Below are 24,677 nucleotides of genomic sequence, written 5' to 3'. Positions count from 1 at the left end.
TGAGGATGGTAGTTAAGAGCATGGCCTGACATATCTATCTGCATTAGAAGGGATTGGAATATATGTCTGTGTACATACATAACACGTTTATAAATATACATATATACGTATATAGACACATTCACATACACATGGAAAAGTCTGGAAGGGATACACCAGATGTCAACAGTTGTCATTTCTCAGTGGTAAGATTTCTTTTCCTTTTTGCTTATAGGCACTTTCAAAGTTCACTAAAATCAGATGTATTTTTTTGTGTGTGTGTATATATATACACACTATATATATACACTGATACTGATATATATAATACATATAGTGCTATATATATAGCACAGGCTTTGGCGGCAGTCTCAGATTCCATTTCTGGCCCTGCCACTCACTAGCTGTATGACCTTGAGCAAGTTTTCTAACTTCTCTAAGCTTCTGCTTCCTCAGTCAAGTAAAGATAACAGTATCTGCCTCATACGGTTGCTGCCTTCTTTTCCTACGGTTAGCTCGAGGCTACCCCTCACTGCAAGACCAAAAAGTGCTCCAGAAGCTAAACCAGACCTGCTGAAGGCCCAGACCTACAAAACAATGACAGGAGGCAAGGCTTCGCTTTCAGTAGCTTGTAGATAGGCCTACCACCAACTGTGATGATGGAAATGTTCTATAATGGCACTGCCCAAAACAGTGGCCGCTAGCCACACATGAATGCGTAAAATGTGGCTACAGTGAATGAGAAATTCAATTTTTTATTTTATTTACCTAAATTAAATTTAAATAGCCCCCTGTGGCCAGTGGCTATCATACTGGACAGTGCAGATCTAGATTTCGTTCTTTGTCTTCTACAAGAACCAACAGCCGTCACGGTCCAGTCTAAACGGAGCTGTCCAGCTCTGCCTGAGCCCAGGCCCCCACTGTCTACTGGGCATTGCTACAAGAGGTTCTGCGCACAGGTGGGTCCCAGAAATGGGTGGTTTGCCTTCTGGGCCCTTTCCCTGAGCTCTCCCTCCTGTCACCAGCACTGTCATTCTCCCCATCAGCCACCTCTGCAATCCTGCCATTCGCTCACCTCTCTCCTTGGGCTCCCAGAGCAAGGCGGTCAGCAGTCTCTTCATTCTCACAGCTGCCTTCCTCCTGGCCATCTTCTCCTCACTTGTTACCTCAAGAGTCTCTCAACCAAGAGACCTTCCACTTCTCCCTATCCCATTTAGACTCTGGACTTGCCGGATTAAACTCTGATTTCATCTCTCCCTGCTCTAAAACGTTCAGTATTACACCACTGCCTGCAGGTTAAGGTCCAAACTGGTTGAACTGGCACATGAGGCCCGCTCTCCCTCACCAATGCACCACCCAAAGACAGCCCGATCTAAACAGGTTCCCCACACACGCCACCCTCACTCCTGCCTCCACATGACATTCCTCCCACCTTCTGGCTCCCTCTCCTTCAAAGCCCAGCCTCAACTCCTACGTCCTCCTTCTCGAAGCCTCCCCAACCACACCAGTCCTCGGCAGTCATTTCTCTGAATTCTGAAGGCCTTCTTGTCCATATAACTTGTTTGGCACTTTAAGAGAAATTAGAGTGCTTTGGAAAAAGCCTTGAGCTTTGGAATAAAATAGACCTGGCCAATTTACTGGTTCCATCCATTACCTCACATGAAACCTCCAGCAAATTACTTAATGCTTCCTCTTTTGTAAAATGAGGATAACACCACCAAACTTACAGCGAAGCCGAAAGGATAAACAGATGAAATTCTGAATGGGTCAAGAGCCTAGCACCATGCCTGGTCCACAGCCGGAACCCAGGACCTGTTAGTTCTTTTCCTTCTGCTCTAGCCCTAATCCTGCACTGCTTCGATGACAAGGACCACGACTGATGGAGGACCCTCTAACAGCCAGGTATTAAGTTAAGTGCTTCACGTGGTATTTCTTACTAGTGACCTCATTTTACAAAGAAAGTTATCGAGGCCCAGGGCAGATGGCAGACATACTCAAAGACACAGAGCCAAGCCAGTAAATGGCGCAGTTGATGCTGAAACCCAGATCTGCTTGACTCCAGCCTCCCCTTTCGCAAACATGGCCACAACACCCTCAGCACAAATATAAACTCCCAGGGGTAACTATGACTAGGACTGAGACCATCTGGATCACAAAGCAAAAGTACCACCATGGCCTCCACAGGATGCGTGGGTGTGGCTGTCACTGATGGGTGGAGATCACGTCCTGTCCTTCCTGAGCATCTACTCGACTGGCCTAGGAGGAGGTGGGCCTTCTTATCTTCTCAGTCACCGGCTTTACATTCCATTTCCAGCACACTAGAAGAACCTGCAGAACTGTGTGAGCAAAACAGCTGAGAGTTCAAACTGGCAGGAGTAAGTGCGCTGGCTCCATGCTTATCGGCGACACCATAGTGTGTACACCCCTCTAGGGGGCCATCCCATGGGCTCCCGCAGTCTAAGACAGGACAACACAGACCAGGGAGAGATACGTTCAATTCACGGGGAGATAAACACATCCAGATCCAACTACCCAGAATCCAAGTCAGGCTGCGTTAACGATGACAATGATAGTAATATTATCATGGATAATATCAACAGCATATACTTAAGGCTGACTACATGCCAAGCATAGTTTTAATCACTTTACAGATATTTAACCTTCACAACTACTCCATGAGGTACGTGCTATTATTATTTGCACTTTACAGACCAGGAGACAAACACAGAGAGGGTAAGTAACTGGCCCCAGAACACACAGCTAATAAGTGGCACAGCCGGGATTCAAACCCAAGGAATCTGGCTGAAGAGTCTGTGTTCCTAACCAATAAACTACACTATCAGAAAAACATGGGGGGGCCGGTCTGGTGGCACAGTGGTTAAGTGCACACATTCCACTTCGGTGGCCCGGGGTTCGCTGGTTCGGATCCCAGGTGTGGACATGGCACTGCTTGGCAAGCCATGCTGTGGTAGGCATCCCACATATAAAGTAGAGGAAGATGGGCACGGATGTTAGCTCAGGACCAGTCTTCCTCAGCAAAAAGAAGAGGATTGGCAGCAGATGTTAGTTCAGGGCTAATCTTCCTCAAAAAAAGAAAAGAAAAGAAAAGAAAAACATGGGGTTCAGAAAGCATTTATGGCAGAGGAAATAATTTCACCACAAAGATGTGGCTTTATAGTATGCTCAGAAATAAGTAATAATAAGTAGTATAAATAAGTAGAAATGAAAAGTTTTGTTTGAGAAGCGCTGGAGGATACAAAAGAAGAGTGTAGGGGTTAGGGCTCAAGCATTACATTCAAACGGACAACTGACGTCTAGGCTCAAGTCTGTCACTGACCAGTGAGTGATCACAGGCATGTCACCGACCCTCTGGGCCTCAATCTGTCCAGCTGAGAAATGGACATCCTCCTACAGCACTTCTGTGGCACAGTGTGAGGCCCACAGAGCCACAGTAAGTGCCGAATAAATGCTAACTGCTAATAATAATAGTCACAACGGTAATACTTTTATTGATTAGTAATAAATTTGTATTACATGTATTAGGGCCCAACTGTAAGAACTGGAATGCCATGTGGAGTTTGGATCTTACTCTACGGCAAAGGGGAACTAAGTACATAGTACACAGTACATAAGGCAGGGAAATCTTTTTTTTTTTAAAGATTGGCACCTGAGCTAACATCTGTTGCCAAGATTTTTGTCTTTGTTTCTTCTTCTCCCCAAAGCTCCCCAGTACATGGTTGTATATTCTAGTTGTAGGTCCTTCTGGCTCTGCTATGTGGGACACTGCCTTGGCATGGCTTGATGAGCAGTGCCATGTCCATGCCCAGGATCAGAATTGGCAAAACCCTGGGCCATTGAAGCAGAGCAGGTGAACTTAACGTCGTGGCCTCGGGGCCGGCCCCAGGCAGGGAGATCGTGAGAGAAGCCCGTAACACAGGGCACCCAGCACTAAAACGAACGGAAAGGATCCATTTCAGCCTGTCTACCACCGCAAATGGTTCTGCTACTTTCTTAAAAGACTAAATAACCATGCTTCTTAGTTTTCTTTTCTTTTTTAACATTTGCCACTCTCCCACGGCTTTTCAAAAGGTACCATAGATTTTGGTATTTAACATGGGCAGAGACATCTCCAAAACCACATCCTGTGCCCTGCAAACCTGTGAGTCCAGGACTCAAAATCCAGTCTGCACCTTGTGCAAATCCAACCTGGGTCAGTAAGACTAAATAGGACCAATTCAGCTTGCAAGGAGGAAGACTAGAGTGCAGTTACTCCACGGCAACAGGCTGTGGTGGGGTGGGCTATTGGAGAGATGATTTGACTTTTTCCTGCAGGCCCTCCCTTCACCGGGCCTTGTGTGAACTGTCTGTGGTCTGGTGATAAAGCTGAAAGAGAAGTGGGCAACAACAAATCAGGAAGGGGGAAGAAGCGCACAGGGTGCTCGGGGAGGAAGGGGTCAGGAGCTTAGGTGACCAAGTACTTCAGGCTACGAATCATACAAGCCTCTCCGGTTCAAACAAAGACGACAGGCAGTTTTGTAGCACCTGCTGATGTACAAGGCTTTATGCTGGCCTTTGGGGAGGAGAGAGGATGCAAAATGCTGAGAGCAGCAAGCTCAAGCTTGTAAAAACAGAGCTGAATGAGCAGTCCCCAAAGAGGTGAAAAAGCCTAAGGCTTTATCCAGAAATAAAAAGCAGTCAAGTGTGAAGTAAGAGGAAAGGAAAGTGAGTTGTGGCAGCAAGCACTAGAGAGGGGGCCCACGCCAGGCTGTGCAGGACCTGAAGGCCATGCTGAGGCATCTGAACCTTCCTCTGTAGGCACCAGGCAGTGGTGCAACATTCAAGTTCACATACAAACTCGCAGCACATGATAAAAGTCATGTTCTCAGGAGATCCCTAGGGGAGAAGGAGACGTAAAGTTAGGAAGACTTGTAGAGACCGCTGCCCCAGTTCAGGTAAGAGGACTCCAACATGAACCACAGGGATTGAAAAAAACTTTTTTAATTTTCGAAAAATTTTAAAATTGCTGAAAAAGACTGGACAGAATTTGGTTATTAGACATAAGAGGAGAGAGAAGGGTCAAGGCTGACTGAGGTTGTCAGTGATGGCATTAACAGAAAAGAAACTGGAAGGAGGGAGGAGTAAAGAAGATAATGAGTGTAGTTAGTTGGCAGAAACCAGCCCAGGACAGACCATGAAGGGGGCAGCGAGTTTCTAAGCCCTAGGAGGTGGGCATCTGCAATTCCTAAATGCACTTCCCAAACAAAAGCATCCCGAAACACCTGAGCCTTCCTTAAGTCCTCTGACCTTGTAGGAGGCAAACACTCCCATTTTACAGATGGAAGAGAGGAAAGTCAAGAGAACATGTCTAATACTGTACCAAGGTGCAATCATGAAAATAAAAATGATATCCAGGCCACTTAGAGATACATGGCGTTCAAATCCTCATCATTCATATCTGCCAGCCTCAGTTCACATGTGCATCACTGGTAAAGTCTAGAAATTTGTTACAGAATATTTTAAGAAAGCAAGCATGCGAGTCAGCTGGCTTCTATGTTCCAACACTGTCTTTCCTCTAATAAATATTGATGCCTCCCTCTTCCTGAACCTTCCGTCCCGTAGGATTTTTCTGTGCAAAGCTGCAATTCTAATTGAACGTTTGTGGGTCACCTCTCTGCTCCAGACTCCCACTGCACCACAATTCCAAAATGAACAGTTTTCTGAAGGAAAGAAAAGTCTTCCGGGGGTTCTCCTGCTCTAGAAACAAATACAAGGTTAAATGGGACAAAGAGGGAAAATGGAGGAGGGAACAACGAAAGGAGGAAGAAAAATGAACACAGTTCTCTTTTGTTTAAAGAAACAAAGTGAGCCACATGAATTTGCTTAGGAGTCTGCAGAGCTTCCTACAAAGGTGAAAATATTGGGTGATGTTTCTACCCAGAGGATAAACACCTAGCAAAATGCATTTTCTCCAAGCTAAAGGGACATGTTGGTCACACAGATTTTACTTATTGAGAGGGAGAGAGAGGGAGGAGAGGGAGAGAGGATCGACCCAGGGGCTATTTTCCAGCATTCTCTGGCTTCTACCCTGGTAATAATCTAGGTTAGCCTTTATGCTACCCTGAGATATAAATAGCATTCATTTCCTTTCTCAGGCCAGATAGACTTTAATGCTTTGTTTCCTGGGTCCAGGGGAAAAAATACTCATAGCTCATCTCATTCTAAATTTGAGTTACTACAAAGCTGCCTCACTTTGAATCAACCATGGAATAAGAAAACCACTTCAAAAGACCAAAATGTGTTTGTTATTACCACTTTGTTAAATTAGCCCAGAAGAGCCCCAATGGGACTTCTGAGTAGCTGTTTCCTTTCTAACACATAGCCCAGAATCCTCTAGACACAGCTCCAGGTCTCTGCACGTGTCTGGCATGAAATGTGGGTGGGTGACCATTTTACACAACGACACGGGTGAGTACTGAGACCTACGCTGGATCCTCCAAGGGGGCCTTCTGGATAAGAGCACCTTCAGTTGCTAGATAGAAATAAGGAGGCATTTCTCCTGATATCTTTTTAAGGAAAGGAAAAGCTACACAATGAAGAGCAGTTAAATAAGTGAAGCCGCAGCAATGCCCCTACCCACAACAGCCACAGGTCTGAGACCCGGGCAAGGTCTCAGCAGCTCAAGAGGCCAAGAGAATCAGACGACTGGCTGCCACTCAACCAGGAGCATCACATCTCACTTCAGCATCACGACTGAGCTCCAAGACACCGGGCTGACCCTGAAGACGTGGTCTCCAGTCTCAAGCTAGCTGCATTTCACTTTTCTACCACAATCCCTGCCAAGCTTGGCCTGGCATCCCTGAATTCAGCAAAGACAAACCAAAGAAAGAAATGGACATTTTGGAGAGAAGCATCAAAGTGAGTTTCTCCCTTCTCCACCAAGGCAAAGGCGAGTGAAGATCAGATTCACCTTGCCCCCAAAATACCTAGTCCTTTATGGTGTTCTTACCCTTGGCTCACCCTACAAGGACCACCGCCCTGCTGGGCCAAGCCTACACTCTCTTATCTCTATTGACAGACTATAGCTCCTGGGGGAAGCCCTCTTCCTCCTGACATGCGTCACCAACAGTATTTTTAAGCAGTTTTTTGCCTCGAGCTGCTTCCCCAGGCTATTGGGAAGTGGATATTTTGATCATATGTATATGGGAAAAACCAAATCCACTACCTGTTTTCCATGGGACCTAGAATGTCGCGAATGCCCAGAGGAGGCCCAAAGGGTTCCTCCTACCTCTTGCAGAAGATGTCACTCTCCTTTGAGGCCAGAGCAACTCTGGAAACAGAGATGACCCAACCAGAACTGGGGGCTTGGTGCCATTTCTTACCAATTGTAACATGAGCAACTTAGCAATTAATAGAGCATCCCCACTTACTGTAGGTATTATAATGGGGACAAATCATTTCCAACTAGAAATAAACCCAACACCTTGACAATAATTCCTCACCAGCATGTGGCTAGTTTCTGTTTTTGGAAAGGAGAGGAAAGGTTGTGAGCCTGCCGCCCTTTATCACCCGGAGCAGATAACCGGCTCAGAGCCGCCCTGACCTCTCACAGGTCTCTCTCCGCTGAGGGAATGAAGTCCTCCCACAGCCTGGCTCGGCTGTGCTGGCCCAGAAGACAGAACCCACCCTTTCTGTGGCCACTGGACCGCCTGTCCTCTGTCGATCGTCTGCATTCTGGCAGCCTCTTTCGAAGGGGCAAGGAGAGGCCAGGTTCTTAACCTTAAACTTTCACCTGCCCCAGCACCACAGCCCAGAATGTCACGGAAACTGAAGCAAGAGCTGTCTCAAGATCAGCGCTTCAAGGGAGCTGAGATAAACCCACAAAAGATGCAAACGATCAGCCGCTCCGGCCACGTCTTGCAGTGGCCGCAGTGAAGGAGAAGCTCAAGCACTGAGGAAGTCCTCTGCTCGCTTCGCTTCCTCCCATTTTAAGAACTTGTGCAACACACTATTCCCCCCCGCCCCTCATAGTTTCCAAGCCGGGTAAGAGCAGGTGAAGTGCTGGGCCCCACTTACAGCTCCTCGACAGACGCTTCAGCTCCTGCAAGGCTGAGAAGGGGCACAACCAGGTCCTCGTGGTCATGCCAAAGCTCGTGCGTAACTGGAGCCGCAAGGGCACACCCAGGAGAAAAGAATTCCAGGGAGCCCTTGCAGAAAACCTAGGAGCTGGTCAGAAAATACTGGTCTGCTGGTCCTCCCCAAGCACCAGACTGACCCAAATTTCAGCCCTGGGCCTCTCACTCTCCAAAAGACGACCTCCTGCTCAACAATTGGCCTTCTGTGCTGCACAACGTTATCCACCAAGGGGTGCCTGGAAAAAACCTAGTCCCTTTCACCTGTAACCTCATCCTGGCCTCTAGTCCCAGGGCGGATGGGGCTGTCCTAGTCTCCGGGTCGCGCACAGCCCGATCTATCATAGGGGCTGAGACTGACAAGAGAGCCAGCCAGCCCCAATACACACACCGTTCCTCACCCAAAGGAAGGCTCTGTCGTGGGGAGTGCACCTCCACACAAGCCAAACTCGGAAGGTCAGGACTTAAGAAACGGACTAAAGGTCAGGATGGAGAAAATGGCTCAGAGACGGGCAGCGACTAGCCACAGGTCACACAGCGAGTCAAAATTAAGCTTTCCTACAGCCCCAGCCTCGAGATCCCAGAAAACCCCAGTGCCACCCGCCTGTCCTCATCACGCCCGGCTAAGGATAACCAACATCTCCAGAGAACTTCAGTCCCAGCGGCCCCGTCTCCATAGGGCCAGGACCTTGGTCTTTGCCCGTGCGACCACCGGCCAACCCGCAGACCCCGGCCGCCCGAGGCCCGGGCCCGCCGCCGCCCGCGGCCCGGAGCCCCCGCCCGGCTCCCCCCGCCCGCCGGACCTGCAGAGTCGCGCTCCCGAGAGCCGGCGGCGGCGGACATTTCCCGGCCTGCTTCCTCAACCTCTTCATCACGCCGCCCGCGCCGCCCAGCCGGCTCCGCCCCCAGAGGGGCCCGCCCCCGCGTGCCACCTCCGCCAATCGAAGGCCGGTCTGATCCACAGCCCCGCCCCCAAACAGAACGGAGCCCGCCCCTGCGACCTGGCCTCCTCCAATCCCCACAGCCCGTTCCGAGACGGATACCTGCCTCCGCCAATTCTGGCGCACCCCGGCCAGGTGCCTGGGGCCGAGTTCCAACCGTGGGGCGTGGGCAGCTGGGACTGCGGCTGGGTGCACCTGTATCGAGACAGCCACCGGAACTCGGGATCGGGGGTCACAGGATCGAAGCCTGTGGCAGGAATAAAGAGGGAGTACTGAGCCACGGGCTTGAAGAGCCGTTGCGCCTCTGCGTGATTGTATGACCGGGAGCAAATCGCTCAGGTTCTCCGGAGAGTCTCCAAGCCTGTTCCTCTCGCGCACAGGGTGGGTCTGAGATTCAAATGCAATAGAAAGAATTAAAACGAAAGTGCCGTTCCAAGGTAGACCCGCGCCACTCCTCCGACCTTGTGGTAACTAGGTGTCAAAGTCTGCTTCAGATGTACGTTACCTTCTTAATCCTCACAACTAACTTTAGGAGGCAGGCAACTATTGTCCCATGGCAACTGCGCTCAGCGAGGTGGAGTCTAAGGTCACAGAGTGGGCACTTAAATAGACGTCAGTATAAGGTGTGGACTGGGGACTTTAACCACCCATAGTCTCCATCAGCAAGGCGCAAGCCACTCCAAATAAACACTCTAAGTAAAAGCAGAGTGCTTGCTACGAACTATACCTTCAAGACAAGTCCTCTGGTTCCCCTTTAACCAGATTGCCACTCCTTTCTAGAAATTCTTGAGTCTCCTCTGCCTCTCACTCAAGCCCAGGTCTGTCTGACCCCCAACACTCGCTGTTAACTCCTGTGCAATCCTGCCTGCTCCCCTCATGGAACTGCATGAACCTGACCTAGCTGAATTGGATTTGCAAGGACATCATAAATGAGAAGCCTTGGGTTCCAGTCCTGACGATGACACTGCCAGACACAGCTCTTAAATTATTTACAGCATTGACATACTATTAACCCATACACGGCTGCATCTGATTCTCATAGAACCGTTGGAGTAGCAGACAAGGGAAGTTCATGTTTCCATTGTACAAATAATAAAGCCAAGGCCTGAAGAAATAAAATATATTATCCACATTCACATCCAGAATTGAGATCTCTGGATTCTGTGGGCTTTGGAGTCGGAACCTGGGGTTCCAGACCTGGTCCGATTACTTCAATAGATGAATGACCTTGGGTAAGTTACTTACTTTCTCTCCATCAGGTTACTCATCTATAAAACAGGATACCTACTTTTTAGCATTGCTCAAAAGACTGAACAGAACATGATTGTTGTGCATTATCTAGATAGCTTGAAAAATATCTGGCGCACAGTAGGTACTGAATGTTAGCTGATTCTTTTCTCTAATTGTGGTCTCTTGGCTAAGGCACGTCCACTCCCTGGCCTTTTGTGCCGCACATCATCATCCACCAAGGACTCAGCGGAAAAAACCTAGTTTCTTTGACCTATAACCTCATCCTGGACTTGAGTCCCTTCGTCTGTAAAATGCAAGGTTTGGGCTGGTGGATATCCAAGAGCTGGTCAGCTCTGAGAGTCCCCTCTCACCCAGTCCCCTCCCTGAGGAAGTCCACATCGTGACAACCACTCTGAGAAGCTGAGTTAGTGTGGTTAACCTGCTGGTTACCCCAAGTGTGGACCCCAGAAGGAAGAGCAGGTAAGGGGACAGACAGATACTTAAGCGTGAAAGAGAGATGTCATCCTTGACTCCTCTCTCTTCTTCATGCCCATAGCCAGGCACCAGGCTCTGTTCATCCATTCAACAAATATTGATTAAGTGCCTACTAGGTGCCAGGCACTGTTCTAACCACTGGGGTAAAGTTGTGAACAGAACGCTAACTCAGTACCCCATGGTGCATTCTCATCCGTTTGATCTCTCCCGTCCGTCCTCTCTTCCTCATTCCCATCCCCAGGCCCTGGTCCAAGCCTCCTTTTCCACGCCTGAGCCGCTGCAATGTGCTCCTGTCGATCTCCCTGCTCCAGGCTCTCCACTTCCGCGCCAGTTTGCCAGAGGAGCTTTCACAACGTGCAAATCCTGCCTTGTCATCCCTCAGTTTAAAATTCCCGCAGCTCCCCACAAGCTACAGGGCAAAGTCCGAGTGCTTTGTTGGTTATTTAAGACCTTTTGTGAGCCGTCTGCTGGCCTCTCCCAGCTCAGCTCTTTCCACACCCTCCTACTACAGCAAGTTCAGGCCACCAAATGATCTGCTCTTCCCTCCAACTGCCCTTTTCCCCTTGTTGCTCGCCTGGGAAAAAACTTAGTCATCCTAGTCTCGGCTTAAACATCACCTCCTCCATGAAGCCTTCCCTGAGCCATTTATATGTGACGGGTTGGCCTGAGTTTAGGAAGCCCTAGTGCAAAACTCAACAGTTCAGGCTCTGGAGGAGACGATCTAATTCTGTCCAGTCCTGGCTCTGTAGTTTACCAGCAAGGTACTCGAACAAGGCACTTAACCTCTCTGAGCCTCAGTTTCCTCATCTGTAAAATGGAGACATAGATAATGCCTGCCTTGTAAGCTTGTAAGGAAAAGGAGACAATGTGTGAAAAGAACAGTGTCTAATACACAATAAGTCAACCATGAATGCTAGCTAAGTTATGGGCCCTCTTGTACAGAAGGAGTTAACATTTTCTGAGTTCCTACTATGTGCTAGGCACTTTTACATGTGTTATTTAATTCTTGCAACTCCATGAGGATGATATTTTTTACATGAAGAAGAAGTCTACAAAACCAAGGTTCAGAGAGGTGAGGTGGTTTACCCAAAGTCACACAGCTAGGGTCCAGCAAAGATAACTTTCAAACACAAGGGGCTCTGTAGCTTCAAAGTCCATGCTCTTTGCTGTTGTTACTATTATTACCTCCCCTACAAATACTACTAATAATCATAAAATAAGTTCTCCTTGTTAGTTTAAGATTTCGAGATAAACTTCCCCCCACTTGTAGAATAAACCTTGAACCCCTTAACCAGGCATTCAAGGCTCTATAATCTTGTTTCTGCTTCCTTTCCCCATGTTCAGGCTCCATGGTGAGACCACGACCAAAGGGAAGCCCGCCTCCACTCCTGCAGAGACGAGAGGTTGGCATGGAAGGAAACGAGTAATAGTGTTGGGTACAGCTCAGCCCCAGCACATGGTGGCTTGAATTTGCATGTCCTACGGCTGATCCTCTGCTCTGTACAAACTCTTCTTATCCTGCCTGGCTGATCTTCCCATCTAAACAAATTCTGCCCTTGAGGCCACTGACCTCTCCCTGCTGGGCCAAAGCTGGACCATTTTCTCAGCCGCAGTGGGAACAGGGCAGGAGAGCCCGTCTGATAGACTTTCCTTGGGTCTAGCTGTGGCTGGCAGAGGAGAGGAAAGCTGCAGACCCTGCTGACTGATAAGAGACATTGCATCAGAATCGCAGCCCACCCGTGCAGCCCTGCACAGGGCCAGGAGGGCAGAGGGGTCCTGCCGGAGTTACAACTCAGGTCCAGAGCCAGGAAAATCGAAAAGCAAACACCCTGCTTGGCTGGCGGCCTGGGGGCACTGTGGCTGCGTGCCAGTGACTTCGAGAGGGCACAGAAACTATGAGGTGTGAGTCCAAAATGTGGAAAGTCAACTGGTGGTGGGTAGATTAGTGCCTGCTAACCCCACCACCCTCCAGGGAGCCTGGGGTCTTACCTACCTGGACAGGCCCTGGCGACTTCCTGGAGGAACATCCTGGTGTGTGAACCAAAGGGTAGCTGGAACATGAGGCTGAGCTCCGCCGTGTCCAGCTGGACGGTCACATCTGAGCCTGCAGAGAGGAGGCAGGAAATAAGCCCTTGGCCTCCAGGAGCGAAGCACTTAGCTGCATCTTAAGGCTGGAGTCCTCAGAATGGAGGGTCAGCAGCCCATCCTCCCAAAGCCCCTTCATCAATTCACTAAAAGCTGCTGCTGGGGCGATGAGGGAACCCTCTGTACCCTCGGCTCCAAATTAACGTCATCCTCACTCTACAGTGGGGGGTGGACCAAGGCCCTAAAAAGTCGGTAACACAATGCTGCTGGAAAAGAGCAAGGTCTCTGACCTGTAGTCTATCCCCCCAAGTGGAATGAAAGGCACACAGAGGCGGACGGGAGGGGCTGTCCGTCTGTCAGTCTAGCTGACTGGGCCAGGCATGTGCTAGGCCCTGGGAATACCATGGTGAGGAGAACAGACGAGGCCTGTCTTCAGGGAGCTAGACTGCGGACAGTGTCTTGCTCAGAGCATAACCCCAGCATCCACAGGCACATGGTGAGCATGCGCAAACAGGAGCTGAATTAATGAAGAGGTAGGAGTGAGCTAGCAGAGTGATAAAGAGTGTGGGCTCTAGAGTCTGGATGCTGAGTTTGAATCCAGTTTCCACCACTTACTAAAGTACTTAATTTCTCTGGGCCTCAGTTCCCTTGTCCATAAAATGGGGACGAAGACAGGGATAATGTCATAGAGTTGTTGTGAGGAAAGCACCATATGATGTGTGTAAAGGTCTCAGCATAGTGCCTGGCACAACATAATCATTGATTGAATAGCCACTTCTATTTTTTTAAAATTTTTTTGGTGAGGAAGACTGTCCATGAGCTAACATCTGTGCCAATCTTCCTCTATTTTATATGTGGGACAACACCATAGCATGGCTGATGAGTGGTGTGTGGGTCCACACCCAGGATCCAAACCAGTGAACCACAGGCCACTGAAGTGGAGTGCATGAACTTAACCACTATGCACCAGGCCAGCCCCTATTGTTATTATTATCAACTACTACTCCTACTACAGGCTAACAAAGAAGACAGACATTAAATAGGTCACTGTAAGGATCCTATAGGATCCTTACATCCCTGTGAGTGACAGAGAGCTGGCCAGGATGAGAAAAGGGAATGTGTATCAGTGAGATACAATTTCAGGAGTTGCACAATGGCCTTCTGGGAAAAATGAAATGTGAACTGAAGCCCTGAAGGATGAGCTGGCGAAGTGGAAAGAGGTGGGAAGGCATTCAGGAAGAGGGAGCAGCACATCAGGGGCTCCGTGCTGAGAACGGGTCACGTGTGGGGCGATGGAAGCAATCCAGAGGATTCCCAGAGTGGCAGGAAGAGAGGGAGCTGAGGCTGGAGAGGGGGTGGCTCAGATCCTGCGGGGTCTTCCTCGCCACAGTAGGGATATCGGAGGGTGCTCTTACTTCCCACCATTCCTTTCTCTGCAGAACCTGTGCCCCCTGCCCCCGCTGGGACCCAGACTGAAACGACCACTCACCAAGAATGTAGAGTTCACCATCTGGGGACACTGTGGGGACGGAAAGAAAAAGGCCCTTAGCAAGTGAACACCCCAGCCCCAGCGCCTTCCTGGCTCCCATGCCCACCCCCAAAAGGGCAGAAATGACCTAGAAGGCCAGAGGAGAGGGACTCATGCCACCCAGCCCCCGGCGGCACCTTCTTCCAGCGTAAAATCCCGCGAGACAGGCACTATCCGGTCCAAAGAGACGTCGTCCCCAGTAATGGCCATCCTCCGGTGCGTGTATAGGAAGAGACTGAGGGCAGGAAGCACAGGTGAGGACAGGGTCTGCTGGCCTCCCAAGGGCCCATCGTAGAGGCCTCAGGGTGCTCACACTCCCTCCTTGGTCCCTAGGGCTGTGCTGGTGTTGCCCAGCTGTGCACACTCCTCTTTCCCTCTCTGTTCATGGTGCCCATCAGAGACTGCAATTTTATGGATAGGTCATCAAAGCTGAACTTGTCTCATTGTGGGGAGCCCCTGCTTTGTTAGGAAAACACATGCTCTGTCCATTGCACACTCTAGCGCTGCATGTGACAGGAACAGGGCAACCTGAGCCACCCCCTTCCCCTTCCTGAACCCCAGTTTCTCCGCCTATAAAGTGAGGGCAGTGGATTAGAAAATGTCTAAGGCGCCTCCCTCCCAGCTCTGGGACCCCGGGGTTCACCTTCTGGCTATGAGACCTTTGACAAGTATTATTTATTCTCTCTCTGCTCCTGGGTAATACGTGGGCATTACTAGGCAGCATTTATTGAGCACTTTCTATGGGCTTCGTGGTGTTCTAAACACTTTACATGCAATAACTCACTTTAATCTGGACACATTCAGGTACAGAGGAGTGTAGCAACTTGCTCAAGATCATGTGGCTCGCAAGTAACAAAGCCTGGATCTGAACCCGGGCAGGCGGGCCACGAGGCTCAGGCTCTGGGCCAGTGCGTCAAACTGCCTCTTCTCCAGTAGCTCCCTCATCATATTTTGAGGGTTATAGGAGTGAATACATATGAAGCGCTTAGAATATAGTCTTCAAAAAATATTAACCATCAATATTATATTTATTCTAGAAAACTCAGACTCTGCCCCGGAGAGATGTTTGAAGTCCAGCTGGAGGGTACAGTGAAGAATAACCCCATGGCCCAGGCAAAGACCGAACCCCTCACTTACGCGTGTTCCTGACCACCATGTTCCAGGCGGTAACGGACGAGTCCCAGGAGCCGGCTCTGCCTGCTGTCTCCCTCACACAGCATACCTTGCACTGCCTGCTGCTCAGGGTCAAGGGAAACCGAAACAAAACCGGAGGCCAGGCCTCTCCCAACCTAGCCTGCCCCTTTCCCGGTCCTCACCCACACAGATTTACTGTGTGACCTTGGGCAAGTGGCTTCCCCTCTCTGAGCCTTCCTCATCTGTGTAATGGGGATAATAATCCCCAACGTCACCAGGGGTTGGGAGGATCACTGAGTATTTACAGCACCTGGCAGAGGGTCCAATACTAAGTACTTACTAAATACTGGTTTCTTTCTCCCCCTGATGGCACAGAGAGAGGGAGGAGAGCAGATAGACTTACAGACACCTCCCATTCCACTTCCCAAGCCCAGGCCAGGCGCTGGCCCTGGGAGCTCAGCACGGGGAAGGATATGATGATACAGTACTCCCCATCCGCCAGGGTCTCCTGGATGGCCACGGACTGGTCCATGCTGGCCCCTGCTGGGCGGACACACCCTGCAGGAGGGCAGATGGGAGCCCCCTTTGGTTAACGTCACCCCAGAGGTGATGGAGCTGCCTCAGGGGGCGGGGGCAGGGAGGAGGGCCTCTGTGCAGGGAAAAGTGCGGGACGCCTGATCCCCCTCCTCCTCCCCCTCCTCCTCCCTAGAAGGGGCCTTCTAGTTTCTAGGGAGAGGGGCCGACCCTTTGCCCCTGGTGGGATGTGGTTTGTTGTGCCGCCCTTTGTCTGGAAGGGAACCAGTCGTTCCTGAGTGGGGTCCAGTCTGCTTGTTGGAAGTGGGGTGCCTGGTCCCATAACTGTAGAGAGGGTCATGGTCCCATTGCTCCTGGGATGGGGCTCTGTCTCCCTTTTTGGGGAGCCACGTTAGTCCTGCTGGCGTCTCTCTGAGAGGTGTCAGTTGTGTGTGTCTGCGTGGGGTTGGGGGGAACATCCTGTTACTCCCAGGAAGGGAGGGTCTCATCCTGGATGAGGACCCCAGTCCTGTTCCTCTTTCCCCGGAGATGTGAAAAGCGTCCCATTGCTCCTTGGCTCTCACCCCCGCCCATCAGGCCCAATTGCATCAGCCACAGGCCAGGGGGTGTCCGGTTCTGACAGCCACAGGCTAGGGGGCCCAGCCCTCAGCTTGCCCACCCACTCTTGCCCAGCCGTGCCCTGGTTCCCAGCTCTGCACCTACTCCCAGCCCCCTGCCGTTGCCTCCTACCTCCTGAGCTGTCACCGCTGGGTGCACGGGACACTTCGGCCCTGGCCCGGCCAGTGACTACATTTCCCAGCAGCCCCTGCGCCGCATGATGGTCAGCCAGCCTGCAAGTCCCGGCATGCCTGCGCCAATCATGGGGGGGGGGGGTCTCCCCGCCCCCATTAACTCCTTAGGTCCTGGGGTGTTCCGGGCTCCTTATTCCAGAAAGGCTTTCCTAACGAATGCCTTAACTTCCACCCCCGGCCCTCTAAGTCATGGGGTCAGAGCTCCCCGCCCAGGGCCCCGGAAGGAAGATGGTCACGTCTGCCTTAAGGGGGAAAAATAATGCATTTTTGTTTTCTCCTCAATTCCATCCTCCACTCCTCTCACTCCAGACAGGCCAACTCTGGCCTCTGCTGGAATTCCTCCTCCTCAGATAACTATCCTGTCCTAGCTTAAAGGAGAACGACACTATGAAGAACCATCATTCCCATTTTCCGGGTGGAGAAACTGAGGCTCAGGTTAAACAAGTCGATCAAGGCTCTGCAGACACCAAGCGGCAAAACTGGGCCTCAGCTGGAAGTGTGCCTCCAACTTGTGTGCCATGGACACTGCCTCACACTGCCATGTTTCCTCCCTCAGCCTCACGTGTGTGTGAATGACGTGTGAACGATGGGGAGCATCCGGTCCTGCCCGCCTCATGGGAAGGCACTTTGTAACGGGCGTGACGCTGTTCCTGTGCTGAGACCCAGTCCTCTCTCCTCCTCCTAGGGCAGCGGAGTGGACATGGGAGGGGGCCCCTCAGCTCTCACGATAGCCTGAGGGTGCACTTTATTGTTCTCCAGCCCTTTCCCCTGATTCCCCTGGTCACGTGTCCTTGGGAAGGCCTTCCTCCTTTTGGGCCTCAATTTCCCCATCTAGGATAAGGAAGTTGCTCTGGATGGGCAAAAAGGGCCAGCTCGGATAAGGGAGTCCAGGACGGGGCTCTCTCACACTGTCGGCCATTTCACAGAGCTGTAAGCCCCCCAGAGGACAGAGGACAGGGCTGTGTCTTCCTCTCATCACTTCAGCACAGGTTCTGGCACACAGGTGGCCCTCAGACCTTGTTTATTGAATCACTGAATGAATGAATGATCTGAATGAATACACCTTCTCTCAAGCTTTGACGCAAACTGAAGGGTCAGTGCTGGGGAAGGAGTGACCGCTGTGACTTCTCACCAGTGCCCCCTCCCTTTGCCTGAGCTGGGAGCTGCCACCCTGATGGCCAGTCCAGCTCTGTATGTGTGAACCTCTTTCAGAAACAGAGCTCACCTTCTTCCCAATCTCCTTTTCCTGGAAATAGCCACGGCACACATGGAGCTCAAGTTTATTTGAATTTGGTCTCAAAGTCATGTAGGGGATGAGGGGAGAGGGGATTCATTCAGATCTTTGGAGATAAAGGGGTGGGGGTCACTGCAGAAAAGCAGAGGAACCCTAACTCCAGCCCGCTCTTAATGTCAAACGTTGGGGAGGAAGTTCTGGGAAGATGCATAGCACTGGGCAATTCTTACAGGCGAAGAAACTGGCCCCGCAGGACGCTGGGGGGTCCTCCCAGTTGATGGGGCTCAGACAGGAGGTGGTTCTGTTTTTTCAGACAAACCTTAGCCTCTCTTTGAATTGGAGCTAGGGCCCTGCCCCCTGGAGGACACCATGTCAGGCCTCGGCCAAGAGCCGAGGCCTTGATAAATCCTTTTCACTAAAGACAGAGCTACAGGAATCAGAGCTGGGGGCAGGCCTGGGGCTTGCCAGGCCTACAGGGTCTTCCTGGCTGCAGTTCCCTGATTCTCCTGGGCTCAGGTGGGGGAGCAGGAAGGGAAGGAGGGCAGAGTGGAGGAGCAGCAGCACAGCCCTGTCAGGGCCCAGGACAGGGAGCTGCTGGTGGCCCCTGGGGCTGCCCGGTTCAAGGGGAGATTCCCGTCCAGCTGGAGGCAGCTGCCTGAGGCCGAGGCTTGGCAGCATACCTGGTAGCAGGGCTGAGCCTTAGGCCCGTGACACCTGGGGGTCCCTGCCATGCAGGCCTGGCTGCAGCCTGCAGTGTAACCTGGGCTGGACCATTTCAACTGCAGACCAGAGATGTGCCCATTCATCCTGCCCTTACCTCTCTCCCCGACTCGCGGGGGCAGAAAGTGTTAAGTGGGCCACGGGCTGAGCTGAACCTTCCTGGACTCCTCGCTCCCTCCCCACGAGGTCAGCCAGCTAGTCCCCAGAGATCATACAGGGCCATCAGAACAAGGGGGCACATCATGGAGACTCAGAAAATTCCAGCTGCCACCTGGGATCTGGCCTCATGCAGGGCTGGGAGGGTCACACAGGCCACACCCCAGGCAGCCTGGCTCCCAGCAGGTCTAGCGCCAGCCAGATTCGGGGCTGACCCACTCTGTCCAGGCAGGCGGAGAAAGGCCTGCAGTGCTGAGGGAGGACACCACCTCAACCTTGGAGCACTCCAGGGGCGCACCTCACAAAAGGCCAAGCCCTCAGGACACACGGTCACAGTTTTCTGTCCTTTGAAGCAGTCACTGCCTTGGCGGGAGAAGGTGGCACAGACTGTCCCCTGGAAGAGAAAGTGGAGAGCTCTGTCTAGACCAAGAGGGAGTGAATGCCGGACAGAGGCGAGGCTGGAGCCCCATCCTGTCTGTCCCGCTGGCCCCAGCCACCACACGTTGTCATTCCTGCCTCCACCTCCCAGAGCAGGCAGGTGTGAATGAGACACATTTCTCTTAGGGGCTGGCAGGGTGGTGGTCACCAGGGGGGCAGTGGAAAGCAGCTTGTCCTCTGGGATGGTCAGGTGGCCCAGGCCTGGGAGCAGAGCAGGGCTGCCTGGGGAAGTGCTGTGACACCTCTGCTTGGGGATGATTCCTCTGCAAAGTCCCAGCCCCGGCCCCAAGGGAGGGCATCTTGTGTGCTATCACAGCCAGAAACTCCTCTGCCGCCGCTGTGGACAAGCACGGGAGCTTGCCCCGGCTCCCTCGGAGCCTGGCGGGGAGCACTGTCTAAGCTGCGCTGGGGATGTGGAGGGGCTTGGGAGGGGGAGTGTGGAAGGCACTGAAGGTAGAAAGCTCAGATTTGGGGAGTCGATGAGGAGGGGAGACCTCAAAGGTAAGGGTCAGCCTGACAAGGTTTAAAGGTCAGGGTGTTGACAGAGGTTGGGGGTTTGGTGAAAACTGAGCTCAGATGTGAGGGCCTCTAAAAGGGTGGGGTTCAGAGTTGGGGGTTACTGTGTGGGCAAGGCTCAGGGCTGGGGAGAGGTGGGGTGGGGCTCAAAGGTTATGGGGCCAATGGGAGCAGGAGTCAGAGTAGGGGGCAATGGAAGAGGGGTTCAGACTTGTGCGGCTGTCTCACCTGAGGCTGACCGCTGAGCGCCAGGCACAGTGGCGGCCACTGCAGGCCTGCAGAGAGCAGGGGCCTTGGCTGGGGTCTGCGTTGTTGGGCAGCAGGCAAGGGCTGGGACTGGTTTCATTTCCCCGGTCACAACTGAGGCTGCACCAGGCAGTGCAGTGGGAAGCATGGAGTTGAATCAGCAGAATAAAGAGAATGTGGGGGCCGCCCTGGTGGCGCATCGGTTAAGTGCACACGTTCCACTTCGGTGGCCTGGGGTTCACCGGTTTGGATCCCAGGTGCAGACATGGCACCGCTTGGCAAGCCATGCTGTGGTAGGCGTCCCACATTTAAAGTAGAGGAAGATAGTAGCTCAGGGCCAGTCTTCCTCAGCAAAAAGAGGAGGATTGGCAGCAGATGTTAGCTCAGGGCTAATCTTCCTCAAAAAAAAAAAAAGAAAAAGAGAGAGAGAATGCGGAGGAGCCCAGAGGATGGCGGGACAGCCAGATCTCAACTTCCCCTGGCATCCTGAACACTGACTCCTCTCCCTCCTGCTTCAGTCTCTCTCATCAGCAGCCCTCCAGTGGCACTGCTCCCCACCCCTGGGGCAGCCCCTCATGGTAGCACCCCGCCTGGGCCCCATGGCAGCCCTTCCCCGCACCTCGCCGTGGTGCTCCCCGGGCCTGCACACTGTCGTTGGTTGGAGAACTTTGCCTCCTGGCAGCACACTTCTCCAAAGCAGCGGGAGCTATGGATATCTGAGGAGAGGGTTGGAACACTGTGGCCTCATTCCCCTCGGGGCAGGCTCTCTCCTCCTTCATATGCTGCTCACCTGGACAGGAGCAGGGGTCAGCTGACTTCTCACCAGGTTCTGGGCTACCAGTAAGACCAGCAGGAGGACTGGTAGGAGGAAAAGGAGAGAGGGAACCACTGCAGGGAGTAAGCAGCTCAAGGGTCATAGGTCAAGGAAAGGTCATGCAGTGGTTAAGTGGTAGAGGTCATGAGGTCAGGGAAAAGGGGAAGTCCCAGGGTCCAGCAATAGTCATGGGTTAGAGTTGGTCACGGAGTCCAGGAAAGGCTGGGATTCCTGGGCTGAGGACAGCTACCTCGGGGCAAAGCAGCCCTATGGCTACCATTGGCCACACACATCTTCTGTGGAGGTGCTGCAGGAGACAGAGAGTGAGAAGGACCAGTCTGGGCAGGCCAGGGGAGGGCTGTGAACAGAGATCCCCATTATTGTACTACACCGATGAATCAACTGAGGCTGGGGAAAGGCAAGGTCAATCTGTAGGAAATACGGGATCCTGGGGCCGGACTTTTGCTTCCCACAAATCATACTGTCAGAATGATATTGAGGCAGCCACAAAGGAGCCTGCAGCCTGGTAACAGCCCCTCTGAGAGTGAATGTTGCTGTTGGCATGGCAACAGCAGCATCCCAGGCCCAAGGGGAGACAGAGCTGGAGCAGGTGCAGTGACAGGAAATAGACATCCGGTGCCTCTGATCTGGCCTCATTTGCCTCCCACATCAGAAGGTGCCGGGGCTGGGGGGTGGGGGTGATGGGCTTCCTCAGAGCCCAGGGCAGGGAAACTGCGGGTCACAGGGAGGGCCAGAAGTCACGGCTTACCTTGTCCAGGCAATTCAGGGTTCAGACCCCACCCTGTTCCTAAAACAGAGCTGAGCCAAGGGCAGGAGGTAGCTCTCAGACCCGGGCTCTGCCTCCCCCAGGACTGAGGGATCAGACCTGTAAGGGTCTGCTCAAGCCCGGGTTCAGGTTTTCCCAAGCCAGGCGGAAAACTGCTGGAGATGAGAGAGTGGGGCATTATTCTCGTCTTCCTGCCCAACCCTGGGAGATGGAGCACAACCCAGCCCCAAGGATCCCGGGGCTAAGGGCCTGTTTCCCTGTCCTCGTGGCTATAGTCTGCCGTCAGCTTTGGATCTGTCTCTCAAGTGACAGCTGCCAGGGACAGACTGGAGCTGGGACCCCCTCTCTCCTGGGCCCCTTCTGGGGTGGTCTTTAATGCATGGATGGGGCGGTGCTCAGGATCCAGGGTGCTGAGGCGAGGCAGGATAGGACCCCTTGGCAGTAAGGGCCACTTCTCTCTCCACCTTCTCCCCTCCTTACCACCAGGAGCCTCAGCCCCCCATCGTTCCCCCACAACACTACATTCAAGAAGCAGTTCTCATCCAGTCAGCACTTCTCCAAGGTGACCTCAGTCTTTAAAGGTGCGTGGGTCAACAGAAGGGCCCCAAGGTTCTACCCAGGTCCCCGTGTCCTTGTGAAAGGAAGGGGCCAGGCCTCCCGCACAAGCCCCTCTCCTTCCTCCCTGGTTTGGGTACATGAGGCTGGTGTGACAGCTCAGGAGTGTGAGGGGGCAAGACACTCAGCAGAATCAGAAAGCTGGCAAAGCCTGGAGGGTTACCTCCTGGTTGGTATTGGTTCTGGCTCCTTGCCCATCCACTTTAGTCTGTGCACCCCTCCATGACTCAGGAGAATATTCCCAATATTCCCTGTGCCCCACCCCTCCCAGCTGTAGACCTACCGGCACACCTGAAGGTGCGGAGGGCAGCAAGCAAGTCAGGAAGGCTACAGGTGCAGCCCCTGGAAGCTGGCGGCTGCCCCTCCTCCTCTGCAATCATTGGTCAGCCCTGGGACTTCCCTCTGATGTTGCTGCCACTGGGGACGCAAAGGGGCTACAGGCAAAAGAAGGAAGTACAGTGGATGTCCGTACTGTAGCCACAGAAAGAAAAGAAAGCCAATTGGCAGCTTGGGCAGATCGAAGGACCCCCATCCCAATGTCCCACTGGGTTGTGCCTTATTTGTGTAGATCAGAAACCTGCCAGGTGGCGAGGGCTCTCAGAAGAGATGAGAGGGAGGGGAGGCCAGTGTCCTCCAGAACCCTTCTGGAGTGGGAGGACGCTGGCTGACAGCGGAAAGGGTAGCGTGCGGGGAGAGGTTGCAGGCCCACTCCCACGATGAGAACTTTGAGGTGAAGCTGATGACAGGACCTGAAAGACGACGGGAGTGGTAGCTATCATCTCAAGGATAAAAAAATAACGCGGAGGGAGAACAACTCAGAACTCTGCCCCTTGCTTTCCCAGCCGTTGGTACCTTCAGGGTGCTCTCTCATAGAGCCTTCTGGCACAAGCTGACCCTGGGGAGGGGACAGAGGGAGACCAAAGGGAAGGGATGACTAGTTGAGGCTGGACATAGATGTATCCACTCTTGCTCAGAGGTGCAGAGTGAGGAGACTCCTGCTCCTGGGAGGTTCAGCCCAGGATCACCCTCTGGGTTCGGCAGCACCCATCTGGTGTCAATCCCAGGAACGACTCCCAGGACGCTTCCAGCTTCTCTGATGGGGCGGCTTTCCTCCCTGTCCTCGGCAGGAAGCGCCCTGGCAGAGGTTCTGACTCCCTGTCTAAAGGAGAGATTTGAAAGATTTTAAGATTCGGGAACCAAGGACAGACTTCTGGGGACTCATGAACTCCTAAAATAGTGTGCAGAATGTCTGTGCATGTATATCTTCCTGGGGAGATAGTCTACAGTTATCTTTATATTTCCAAAGGAACCTATGATCCTAAAAAGATCATCCTAAAAAGAATGACTGATCTAAGCCAAGAAAGAGCAACCCTCTCCTTGCCCAGCCTGGTCAAGGGGCTCAGCTGCCATCCTGTTTTCCCTGGAGCAGACGCCCTGAAGTCCAGGCTTGAAGGAGTCACCTCTGGGGAGAACCACTTCTGATGCGAGCTTGCTGGCACCTCACTAACAGCTCCGTGCCCCTCAGGGCTGGGTGGAGCTGGCCACACGGCTCTTCCTGCCTGCTGGGGAGGTTGTTACCAGTCCTCCTTACCTCTGGTTCTGCTCCCACCATCTCACCTTCACCTGATTCTCAAGGTTTGCAAAGTTAGCTGTGCCTAGCACATGAAATGCACTGAAAAGGCCCCGCGTTTCCGCCAAGGCCGTGCTGGTGCACAGTTCACAGGATGACTGGTTATCTGGCCAAGGGGGATGGCAGGACTCCTCAGAACCTGCTCCCACCTCCCCTCTACACTGTAAAAACCGGAAACAGCTTCTTGGGATACTACATTAACCCTGCAGCCAGGTACCTACTTCTAGAGAGGGGGCAATGTGACGGCCGGAAAGCAGCAGGTGCATTCCTTGGGCACCTGGATGCTGCTGCTGCTCCCACAGGCAGGCTGGAGGGATGTCTCCCCCATCTCCCACTTCTGAGGCTTTAACTTTTCCCAAATGGCAATGTCTCCTTGCACTTTGGGCCGGCTTTTGGTAATCAGTGTTTCTAGTTGGCTCAATTAGGTTTAATTATCCACTCACTGCCTCAGAAGCTCAGGCCCTGGAGAGGTTGTCCAATTAGGGTTTTAAGTTAGTGGAGGAGCCAAAGCACACACAGACATGTGAGGTGTTGCCCCAGGGATAGGTTGAACCAGGAAGGAAAATACCAACCCAGAGGGAAGTGCCACGGGGAGAGGGGTGGTGAAACCTTACTGCCATGGAGATGACTAGGGCAACAGATAAGCGTGACGGGGAGGGCCAGGTCCTGAGTTGG

The 24,677-nt window shown here is 52.5% G+C and overlaps 1 protein-coding gene across 1 annotated transcript in view; it reads right to left on the bottom strand.

The window, feature by feature from the left end:
• Positions 1-16,914, bottom strand: part of INPP5B (inositol polyphosphate-5-phosphatase B) — a 48,260-nt gene extending 31,346 nt beyond the window's left edge. The window contains 9 exon segments of the mRNA XM_070510317.1: positions 8,912-8,993; positions 8,996-9,099; positions 9,102-9,296; positions 12,768-12,878; positions 14,349-14,378; positions 14,525-14,622; positions 15,525-15,622; positions 15,997-16,079; positions 16,785-16,914. Coding sequence (XP_070366418.1) covers positions 8,912-8,993; positions 8,996-9,099; positions 9,102-9,296; positions 12,768-12,878; positions 14,349-14,378; positions 14,525-14,622; positions 15,525-15,622; positions 15,997-16,053 — 775 coding nt within the window. The 5' untranslated portion in view covers positions 16,054-16,079; positions 16,785-16,914.
• Between the last annotated feature and the right edge of the window lie 7,763 nt (positions 16,915-24,677).

Source organism: Equus asinus, chromosome 5 (assembly GCF_041296235.1).
Source record: "Equus asinus isolate D_3611 breed Donkey chromosome 5, EquAss-T2T_v2, whole genome shotgun sequence".
Classification (NCBI taxonomy): Eukaryota; Metazoa; Chordata; class Mammalia; order Perissodactyla; family Equidae; genus Equus; species Equus asinus.
Note: the sequence above shows the minus strand (reverse complement) of the source record. Positions and strands in the feature narration are given on the sequence as shown.